Source organism: Sinocyclocheilus anshuiensis, unplaced genomic scaffold (genome assembly GCF_001515605.1).
Source record: "Sinocyclocheilus anshuiensis isolate Anshui unplaced genomic scaffold, SAMN03320099.WGS_v1.1 scaffold13, whole genome shotgun sequence".
NCBI lineage: Eukaryota > Metazoa > Chordata > Actinopteri > Cypriniformes > Cyprinidae > Sinocyclocheilus > Sinocyclocheilus anshuiensis.
In genome coordinates, this window is record NW_015538026.1 from 1,645,022 (window position 1) to 1,656,239 (window position 11,218).

General features: G+C 39.6%; 2 protein-coding genes across 4 annotated transcripts in view; both read left to right on the top strand.

The window, feature by feature from the left end:
- The window catches only part of LOC107679569 (monoglyceride lipase-like), a 21,568-nt gene extending 17,163 nt beyond the window's left edge, over positions 1–4,405 (top strand). For all 3 annotated transcript variants that reach the window (XM_016475165.1, XM_016475172.1, XM_016475157.1), the window contains 4 exons: positions 305–415; positions 1,073–1,162; positions 1,593–1,808; positions 3,112–4,405. In XM_016475165.1, coding sequence (XP_016330651.1) covers positions 305–415; positions 1,073–1,162; positions 1,593–1,808; positions 3,112–3,228 — 534 coding nt within the window. In that variant the 3' untranslated portion in view covers positions 3,229–4,405. The remainder of the gene's footprint in view (positions 1–304; positions 416–1,072; positions 1,163–1,592; positions 1,809–3,111) is intronic.
- Positions 4,406–7,973: 3,568 nt separating this feature from the next.
- LOC107679546 (cAMP-dependent protein kinase type II-alpha regulatory subunit-like) overlaps positions 7,974–11,218 on the top strand; it is a 26,991-nt gene continuing 23,746 nt past the window's right edge. Inside the window, exon 1 of the mRNA XM_016475125.1 lies at positions 7,974–9,449. Coding sequence (XP_016330611.1) covers positions 9,191–9,449 — 259 coding nt within the window. The 5' untranslated portion in view covers positions 7,974–9,190. The remainder of the gene's footprint in view (positions 9,450–11,218) is intronic.

An 11,218-nucleotide genomic window follows, 5' to 3' on the forward strand; every position in this document is an offset into this window, starting at 1 on the left:
ATATGCAGTTTTTTCTTTCTTATTGCATCCCTAAAAACTAGGGATGTCAATAAAATAAAATAATCACAATTAATCTAATAATTTATGATTCGTCTTAACAAAGCAGAATTAAACCATAATATCATAAAATACATTCCTGGACCCTGGTTTGAAAACTCTTGTGTTAATAGAAAATAGCCAGTAATGGAAATGAATGAATGGAAGGAATTTTTTAACTGTGAAATATATATGCGAGGAAGTACTCTACTATTAAACTGCTATATTGTGCTGACATGATTGAGTCTACAGTCTTGTTTTACTACAGGGAGGGAGCATTTCCATTCTGACCGCATGTGAGAGGCCGCAGGATTTTGCAGGTGTGGTTCTCATAGGCCCCATGGTTCAAATGAATGCTGAATCTGCTACACCTTTCAAGGTAAAAAGTCACAGAACACACTATAGTGACAAGCAGTTCTTCTTTCTCCCCAATTGTGTGCATTTAATATCCACCACAACTGAAACATGAGGCTGTAAATTAGATCTGCTGCCCCCTGCAGTCAGACTGTTAAATGCAATCAAATAACAATAGCTTTCAATTGTCAGCTGTCAAATAACAGCAGTAGAGCTCTCAGCAGTGTAGCAGGCAGCAGTGATTTCATCTATTCAATGAATCTCTGAACATGTTCCAATTCAATTTAACAAACAGAAAGTATCCAAATAGCCTTTGTGTTAATTTGAAAGTATTTAGAGTATCTATTGTTTTATCATTTCAGACACACAGATTTTTGTGAATTATTTTTGCTTTTTTTAAATAATACATAATGCCATTTATGGATCAGTATTTTATCTAAAGCATTGACATTCATACATTTTAGGTGTGGATTAAGTCCAGGGCTACTGTCTGTTTATCCAATATGTGATCATTGTAAATTTTGTTAGCTGTTTAATTTGTACATTTGAGAATGTTTCAATAAAGTAAATAAAATAAAATAAATAAATATGTAAATTCCGTCATTCAGTAACTGATGCGACAGAAATGTTCAGTTCTCTGTCGTAAATCGTCAATGTCTGTGGGTTTTTGGATTCTTTGCAGGTTTTCCTGGCAAAAATTCTAAACCGCTTGACTCCCAAACTCTCTCTTGGTTCGATCGAATCAAAATGGGTGTCACGGGATCCCAAACAGGTACAGGAATGTATGTCAAAGGTCTTCTGTAGAAGTCAGGCAATGTATATATGCGTAAATTTCACACCGACAGTTAGTGTTTGAATAGGCCTAAGTAGACAATCTGGCAGTGTTGTTTGTTTTTGCTGTTGAAACAGTAGTTACACAGTAAACCTACTCTTCCAGAGTGAAGCATATACATAGTGATAACATATGAATGTAATTTTCTTCATATCTTGGCCCTGGAACGCTATGTCCACAGAAACAGCTGGTCCCATTTATTCAGCCATAGTAGACAACATAAACATCTTACACTCAAATAGATTTCATTGTAATTGTTCAAAACCTCAGGTTTATTTTACCCTGTTTACTGAGTATAGTCTTAAGCAAAGAGTTACTGTTATATTAGGATCATGTTTGTAATCCTACATAATCTCCACGTGTCCATTAGGTGGAGGCATATGACACAGATGAGCTAAATTATCATGGAGGGCTGCGCGTCTCGTTCGGAATGCAGCTGATGGATGCGGCGGCTCGCATCAAGAGAGAATTACCCAGCATTACATGGCCCTTCTTCATTCTCCATGGAGACGCCGACAAGCTTTGTGACATCGGAGGCTCTCATCTAATGTATAATGAGGCCAAGAGCACTGATAAAAAACTGAAGGTGAATCAAACGTGCATAAACATGGGCCAAAAAATGCAAAAATTAACATTCTGTCATCATTTGCTCAATCCAAAACTGTATGGAACACAAAAGAATATATTTTGAAAAATGTTTCAGTGTTTTTTTTTCGGGTCCATGCAATGAAAATCGTTGGGGTCCAAAGTTGTTTTGGACCCTGTTGACTTTCATTATATCAGGGGTGTCCAAACTTAGTCCTGGAGGGCCACTGTCCTGCAGAGTTTAGCTCCAACTTGCCTCAACACACCTGCCTGCAAGTTTCTAGTATGCCTAGTAAGACTTTGATGAACAAAAACTGTTGAAACATTCTTCAAAATGTCTTTTGTGTTCTGCCGAAGACAGAAAGTCATACAGGTTTGGAAAAACATGAGGGTGAGTAAATGATGACAGAATTTTTATTTTTGGGTGAGCTATGCTTTTAAACTGCAGAACTCAAGTCTTGACTTGTGAATATGATCTAAGCCAGGGGTGTCAAACTCAATTCCTAGAGGGCCGGAGCCCTGCAGAGTTTTGTTCCAATCCTGCTCCAACACATATCACATAGTTTTCAAATAAGCCTAAAGGACTTGATTAGTTGAATCAGGTGTGTTTAATTAGGGTTGAATCTAAACTCTGCAGGGCTCCGGCCCTCCAGGAATTGAGTTTGACACCCCTGATCTAAGCTGTTGTTTTTGCAGGTAGATGTTTTGGAGATCACAGGATAACCTGATCCAGATGCACATTCATGCAGTACTCTGAATAAAAACACATATAATAGACCTCCACCAATATTCATTCATACACTGTAAAATTTTTACAGGAAAAACCAGCAGCTGTGGTTGCCGGAATAATTCTGTAAAAATACAGTAAAAAAAATGTAAACATATATATGGAACAAACTGCAGTTTAAAATCGTAAATTACAAAATAACAACAACAAAACAAAACAAAAAATAACCCATTTTAAACGAGTAAATCCAACAGCCATTTTCTGTTAATTACACTGAACAAAATTATAAACGCCAACACTTTTGATTTTGCCCCCATTTTTCATGAGCTGAACTCAAAGATCTAAGACTTTTTCTGCCATTCTGCTACTAAAATGTGTTTTGTACCTTTAACATATAGTGACAAACAATGTAAGTTACATTAAACAGTTTTTCCCTGTATATAGTAAGGGAACGTCCTGTTTTAACAAGTTATTAACTGTAGTATTTTTACAGTCTTTAACAGTTAATATTACAATAATTTTGTACAGTGTATTCTTTCCTAACCCACAGATCTGTATGTGTTTTTGTGACAAACAGGTGTATGAAAAAGCCTACCATGCCCTACATCATGACTTACCTGAAACAGCTGAGTCTGTCTTAAAGGAGGTGAGCACTTGGATCCTGGAGAGACTCCCCAGCCCTCATGGGTCTTAGCTGTCAATCACCCTGCCCTCTACTGAATCTTTCATCTCTATGACAAAGAGATGTCTGATTGCACTACATGCCAACAAAACTACCCTCATTCTAATTTACCTAGGTGATAAGAGGTCATTAGTAAGTGACCTTTGACCTAGAGGTCCAATTAAGCTTTAATATGGCCAGTAAGGGTTCAGTGGGAGTTTATATTCCCTGAATAGCAATCATCAATCATCACCCGGTTGGCCTGGGTGCTGAGCTCTCTTTTGTGTTGCCACAGTAATAGAAAGCAGCTGCAATTTGCTCTTTGTGATGTCCACTGCTCATAAGAGATGCAGTGCTGCCCCCGCTGGACAATAGCAGTACTGCATTCTGCTGTCAGCGCAGTTGCCAAGGCAACTCAACCTTACTGCTTATGGCTTGGCAGAAAAACAAACTGAACCTACAGAATGAAAATACATTTACATTTACATTTAGTCATTTAGCAGACGCTTTTATCCAAAGCGACTTACAAATGAGGACAATGGAAGCAATCAAAATCAACAAGCGAGCAATGATATGCAAGCTTTGAGACATTCAGAGAGCAAAATGTCTGCTGGGCAAATTTAACATTGCACTCGAAGAGATCAATTAGACGATCTCTACAGACACATCTATGCAGAAGATCCCACAGATTCCCATACATACACTATATATACCCACAATAAGGAGAATTGGAAAGGTTTTTTTGTCTGTTATAAATTTCCTTTTGTGGTTCGACTGTTTCAAACACCTCAGACTGTTCCATTCCTTGGAGTAAATGGGGAAGTGGCTGTTCTGCAGCTGGATTTACTTAATATGAAACCTATTTACAGCTGATTCTTTCTTATGGGCTCTGGAATTTTCATATCTTATTCCTTTATTTTTACAAGCATTTTGTTACTTTGACTACTTAATAATAAATATGTTACTGTTGAAATTATAATATGTTCACAGTAGCTTTTGACCTCATTGTAGACCTCAGGGTGGGGTTTGTAGCTCTAAAACAACATGAAATTGTAAAAGGTCAGTCGTTCACACCAGCTTAACATTTAATGCGACTGTTTTCATTCAGACAAAGGAGAGTTTTGTTACAGAGATTCGTCTGTAATCCTCAAAGGCATTTTATCAATGAATGTAGATCAGTGAAGGTTTTACTGAATGTGGCGTATTTTTAAAGGGGTCATATGATGCTCCTAAAAATAACATTATTTTGTGTATTTGGTGTAATGAAATGTGTTTATGCGGTTTAAGGTTCAAAAAACACATTATTTTCCGCATACTGTACATTATTGTTTCTCCTCTATGCCCCGCCTTTCTGAAACGCGTCGATTTTTACAAAGCTCATCGGTCTGAAAAAGCGAGGTGTGCTCTGATTGGCCAGCTATCCAGTGCGTTGTGATTGGCCGAATACCTCAAGCGTGAGACGGAAGTGTTACGCCCCTTGCCATATTGTGATGATGCCCTGTCAGGCCGGAGCGATGATTCAAAAACAATAAAACCCATTATAAACGAGGCATTCGTTGCATCCAGTGGGGACATAATTATGTATTATAATGACTTATACTGTCTTTTTCGCGTTGCGTTGCATCGCGCTGCGTAGACATAAAACCATGTCTGCATTTGTGATCGGAGAAATGACAAACAACAAACCCTACTCTACACTGCCCAAAACTAGCGTTTGAATCGTCAGTGGCAAATTCTTTATATATAAAAAAATTTACTAAAGGAAAAATTGAAATCGCATCATATGACCCCTTTAATGGAAGCAACAAGCAAAAACATTCTCTAGCTTAATTTTTTAGATTGTCATTGAGCTCTCGGATTTAGATCAGTTAGTAATAATACTGCATCTGTAATGTGAGATGTAATGTATTAATGTAATGTAATAATACTACATCTGTAATGTGAGCAGAAATGAAATGTCCAGCACAAGATTGTAAATAGTGTGCATGTTTGTTGAGAGAATATGTAGAGAGAAACTATAGTTTGGATGTTCGTTTCACACTTAAGCATTTTATTAAGTATATTGTCTCTCAATCATTTGAAATGGATCACTTGTAAATGAAATGTATGTAACACATCTTATGAGAAATTGTAGAATAACTAAACCTTTATCAGTGATAATCCTCTGTGACTTTGACTGTTTCTGTAACTGTTATAAAATCTTCCTAAAGTGGAAGTACTAGGAGCCCTGTGATTGGAGGAGCGGCTAATATTCTCAAGGACATTATCTTTACATTGGGCAATAATTAATGATTCATTTGGATTAGAAATGTCCATTTGAGTTGCTTGCCTTTACTATGGCATCAAAAAATCCTCTCCTACAGTTGCACTGTCCTAGTAAATGGCACATTTAATATAAAAAGTGTTCTGAATTCTTGCATAAATACTGTAATATATTAAACACAGAAATTAAAGCTATAATGTGATTTAAATAATTCTCAGTATGGCCAGTTAATAGTCTCTGAATTGTAAAGTCTATGAAATAATAAAATTTAAATGCTAAATAATAAGTAGTTTTTGTGGATTTTTTATTCTTCAGACTGATCTCAACACAATGGATTTTAGCTTTGCTTTTCTGTCTGAGAAATTTCTTCTATGTTAATATTTTTTTTAATTATTATTTTTAATTGATTTATTTATTTATTGATTGTGTGCCTTTAACTTCTCATGAACATTAACAGATGATCCCACCCCAGTGATGTGCCATGACTTGGACCATATGGTCATGTGTTCTGATTAAGCACCAAAAATCCCCTAGAACCCCTTCTATCCAGTGCAACAGCGATTTGTGGTTTGGTCTTGATATGAGTGCCAGAATTAATTATGCCTGGAAAATAGTTTATATAGTCTCCAGTGAAAATACATTATAAGGATCTTTTTTAGTAACCATATCGTGAAAAACTAAATTACGCTCTGATTTGTTCTAGAAAATAGTCACACATCTATTATTCCAGTGGGCCTGTCTCCCTTGGTGCACCTCTGTCCCAGTTTCTCCAAGGCAACAGGCTTGTGCTTATAGTGTCAGTCTTAGAGGCCTAGAGGTAACTGACTTTTTCTCTCAAATTATCAGAATCAGAATGAGCTTTATTCACCAAGTGTGTGCAAACACACAAGGAATTTGTTGTGTTTTTGGGAGCTCTTGGTACAAACATATATTATTATTATTTATTATTATTATTACTACTATTTTTTCCTTATATATATATATGTGTGTGTGTGTGTGAATAATAAGCATAAATAAATATATACATAAATAAATAAATAAAAATGGGAACAGTTAAATTTCTAAATGTTTATTGGTACCTGAAAGCATAACCAAATTTGCCAAAATATTGAATAAGCAATAACCATCCAAGAATATCCATGCAAAGAATGTGTAGATTTTTGTGGATGACCAACATACCTCTTTTCTGAGAGTTCTGCCCTAACACAACACTATTTTCTAATATTTCCTTAATATTCCTTTATTCATATTATGAAGAGTATATGATTAAAAAAATATGATAAAAGGAAAGTCACCATTCACTTACACCTTTTTTTCAATACAATAAATGTGTGTTCCACAGAAGAAGAAGACAAAAATCAGGTTTGAAACAACATGTTGGTGATTAAACGGTGACAATTTTCATTTTGGGGTGACTATCCCTTTAAGATTAGAGGAAATCCTCATGTCAAGATTAGCTATTTTTACCCGGCAGGGGGCGCAAGCGGTACCTCGAGGAAAATGACTGGAGGATTTAAAGGTAGGTTCTGTGTGGCCATGGCAACGGCTTTACCTGCGACCTGAATGAAGACCCGCGAATAGATCAACTGATCTATATTTACTGACAGGGAACTCCTTCTCTTTTGGCGTAAATGTGTTTGCTCCTTGGAGCCCTTCTAGGAATGGACGGTTAAATTGTAGCCTTGTTTTGTGCTTTCAAAGCAGCACAAATCATTTAATCAGCTTTTATTTTTGATCATAAAAGTTAATAATTTACGTTTCATGGTTGCATATACAACGCATTTATATAAGTCATGACTCGATAAGTCTCATATGGAGGTTTCATGGTGTAAGACGGCTCCACCGTAGGGCTTTTGCTATACTTATTCCTTTACTTGTATTTTTGAGAGAGTGTTTACGTTTATTTCTCAACACCCAGCTCTGCTTGTGATCAGAATTTGGCCCTGGCCTGAGCCCCCGCCCCTACTACAGCCTCGGCGATCAACTCATCTTCTATGGCGTTATTTTAATGACAAATGTCGAGAGCGCTTTACTGTAGCGCGAAAGCACATTAATACAATGCGCGAGCGCAAATCTCTCCGCTCGCGCGCGGATTTCCTTTGCTCTCGCACAAAACCGGAAATATCTATAGCGCATGAGCACAGAGAGATTTGAGAGTGCACAGGACCCAGTTTGAGTGAGAGGAGAGACACGTTTTAAGTGTGTGCACTCTCTCTGGGCGAGAGCAGAGTGTATCTGAGCGCGCGCGTCCGGTTTTGTGCGAGTGCAAAGGACATCCAGGCGCGAGCGGAGAGATTTGCGCTCGCGCATTGTATTAATGTGCTTTCGCGCTACAATAAAGCGCTCTCGACATTTGTCATTAAAATAACGCCATAATCTTCATCTACTTCCTAAATCTCGCACACACTCTTCAAAGGGGTGGGGCTACTATCTCATGCTGCCCTGCGATTGGTCAATTCCGACGTCCATCAGGACTTGACGTTCTGGCTCGTTCTCGAACTCTGTGACCGCGCCCCCGAGGCTCAGCGGTTCGCGCGGTGGAGAAGGAGAGAGTGCGCGCCTCGTGAGAAGGCACCAACGGTCTGTTCTTACAGGAAAATCCGAGAAAATTTCAGCTCATACATGGCGAAATTTGTTTCACTCGACGTCCAGACACATATCCATTCCGGACCGCGGCTCTGACAACGACAGGCGACGCGAATATCTGCAACTCTCAAAGGTTGGAGTTTACCCAGGGTTTTCGTAGCAGTTTCGTGCTTGGAGGCGCGCGAGTGCCGGTGTAGTCGTCTCCGTGGGTGCCGTTTCGTGCTTTCCGGTGGCAGCTGACACTTGTCCCTATTTCCGAAGACCAGGAGGCCTGCTCTGTCTCTCTTCTGTCCAGTTCACCCGGTGTCCCTGTCAGCGCCGGGCCGCCTGCACACTCACCCCGGCGCGGCCTCGCTCCTTCTCGAGCCCCCGGCGACGAAACAGCTACCTCCCCGGTAGAGCCCGTTACCCACACTCCTCTAAAACACCTGCCGTGTTTACACCGACCAACAAAATAGGGAATCCTAGGAGAAAAAACTGAGAAGAGAGACAGGACCCGTGCGCTGGTGATACAGACAGACGGAGCTGTCATACAGCATATCAACAGTTCTCTGAATTTACGTTACATATGTTAAGTTTATTCTTTCACGCGACTGGCTTATTCTCTCGTGCACATCCGTTATTAAGGTATTAGACAACAAAACGTCGCATGTAGAAACTAAACACTGTGCAAAGGCAAGGCCTCGTATGCTAACTCAGATAGCTGCATCGCTAACTCTCCGCCTGGGCTTAATCAGCATCTAATCTTATTAACTGCACTTTTGACTGCTATTCATCGCTTACTTTGTACCATACGACACAATAGAGGAGGCATTTTAATTTGAAGTCACTGGTTCAACGCACAGTAACTTGCCAAGAGATCTGTTGAGCAGGAGGAGGAAACAGAGCTGCCAGCCTTTATAATCTACTACTCAGTCTGATTAATTCCCACCTTGGGAAACAAAAACCGAAGAGTCTTATGTGTTGGGCTGGTTTCAGCTGACCTTTGCTACCAAAATTAACTAAGTCCATCGTGAGCTTTCTTGTGCTGCAACCCCGCTGCATGCACTGATACGGGACAGATTGATTTATATTTTTGTACCATAGTTCAGGAGCCATTTAGAACAGGGTCAGATATCTGCACAAACCCCCTACTACTGTTTAGACATGAGTATTGAGATTCCAGTCGGTCTGACGGAGCTGCTTCAAGGCTACACAGTGGAGGTGTTGCGCCAGAGGCCGCCGGACCTGGTGGAGTTTGCCGTGCAGTATTTCACCCGCCTGCGGGACACCAGAAGCCAGGACGGGGCCGGGCCCGCCTCCGCCGCCAAAACCGGGGGGAAGGGAGTGATGTTTGATGGCGAACCGATGCAGACAGAGTCTAACGGCGACGAGGATGACGAGGACGATGACTCAGATTTTGAGCGTGAGTGCCTCTATTAAATGCGCTTATTACAAAGCCTGTAAAAGAGACGATATTGCTGTTTGCGTTTGTTTTAGTGGACAGCGTGTTTGCACGGCTAACAAGGGTGTCAGATTTCCCTTGTTATGGGTAATGTGAGGAACAGCGTTATCTAGGCTGTTTCCATGGCACTCGATTGAGCTCCCATCCATGCGCTTGATTGACAGACTGACAAGTGGCATCCCCAGTTACCTGCGGTGCATGCATAATTAAGAAGAGCTAGTATGCACGCTTAATGGATTTGCATTCATATTTATGCAGTTCCGTTTTTGAATCGAGACGGATTGTAGTGTGTATATGTTTGTGTGTGTGTGATCGCCCTGGCGATGTTAGCCCATTCGTGCTGTATGAATTGCTTGTATGAATGGATGCGGTCTGGCCATTGAGAATGCTAACGGGGATTTTTCATAATGGGGAGAGGTGCGCTCGCGCACATCAAAGCAGCGCCTCTTTCCTTTCATGTAGTGCAGAGCGAGCAGCTGCGCTTTCCTAGTGGAAACCAAGCTGATTTCACTGGCAGACATTTCTTAAGTCAGCAGTTGTGAATTTATCCATTGAGAAAAATATGGGCCGTGGAGAAAAGTTAGGAAGAGGTGCGGAAATGGATCGAGGGATTGCTACACCTGACCAAATCGCTTAATCATATTTCATCAAGCCGCATAATATGCAATGCCTGCCTGTATATGGATTATAGCTTGTTTACGATGATTGTTTTTAAAATGTAATTCTGTAATTAAATGCTAAATGGAGTGGGGAAGTCCTATCTGTGCTAAATCTGATCTCAGATCACTCAGATTATGTGCACTTTCAGTGGTTCTGATTTGAGCAGGTACATCAGTCTCCTCTTACGTTCTAATATGCATACTTCACTGCTATATGGTATGCAAAAAGAGGTATGTCATATATGATTGTTATGTCTGAATTTGTAACAGTAAGTACATTTACATGCACGTTTATATTCAAGCTGCTTTGTTCAAGTATAAGTGACACAATTTGTAATCAAATGTTCGAAAAACAAATGCATTCATTAGGCAAACAGTATTGAGTGAAACACTGTCTGCATCCACTGAGATTCTGAGGTGTGCAGCCAGTTTCATATCTCATAATGTCATGGGAAGATGAGGAGCTGTTAATTAATATTTTTAATTTAACAATTAAAACGGAGTCTAGAAAAAAATGGAATCTAAAAAAAATTTTTTGGGAAAAAAATTAAACTGATTTCATAGGGCCCTAACTGCTTCCACTGAGATTCTGAGGTGCTCAGCCAGTTTCATATCCCATAATGTCATGGGAAGATGAGGAGCTGTTAGATTCGTAAAGTTGAGAATTTAAAGAAGGGTGGAAATGTGAGCTGAGTTGCTCTTTTTCTAGTGCGAGTGTAGTAACAAAGAAAGTTGTTGATGTTATTATTTGACAGCACCCGTGTAGGCCTGTCGCAATAATCAATATATCGACTTATCGCGCAATATATGTACATGACCTCAATAATTTTTGGTGACGCAATATATCGCCCATTATATTTACTTAAAAATTAATGTCACCATGTTTTGTACATTCCACTTGCGCCTGTGTCTTTTGCAGCTTCTTGTACATAACGTGGTGTAGTCATGAAGTGCTAGTTCAAAAAAAAAAAATGCTTCTACAAACAAAGTTTAATCTGCAGATATGGCCTTGTTTAGGGATCTGTGCCTTTGTGCATACAGACATCTGACTGCTAAGTAGTGATTGTGTTT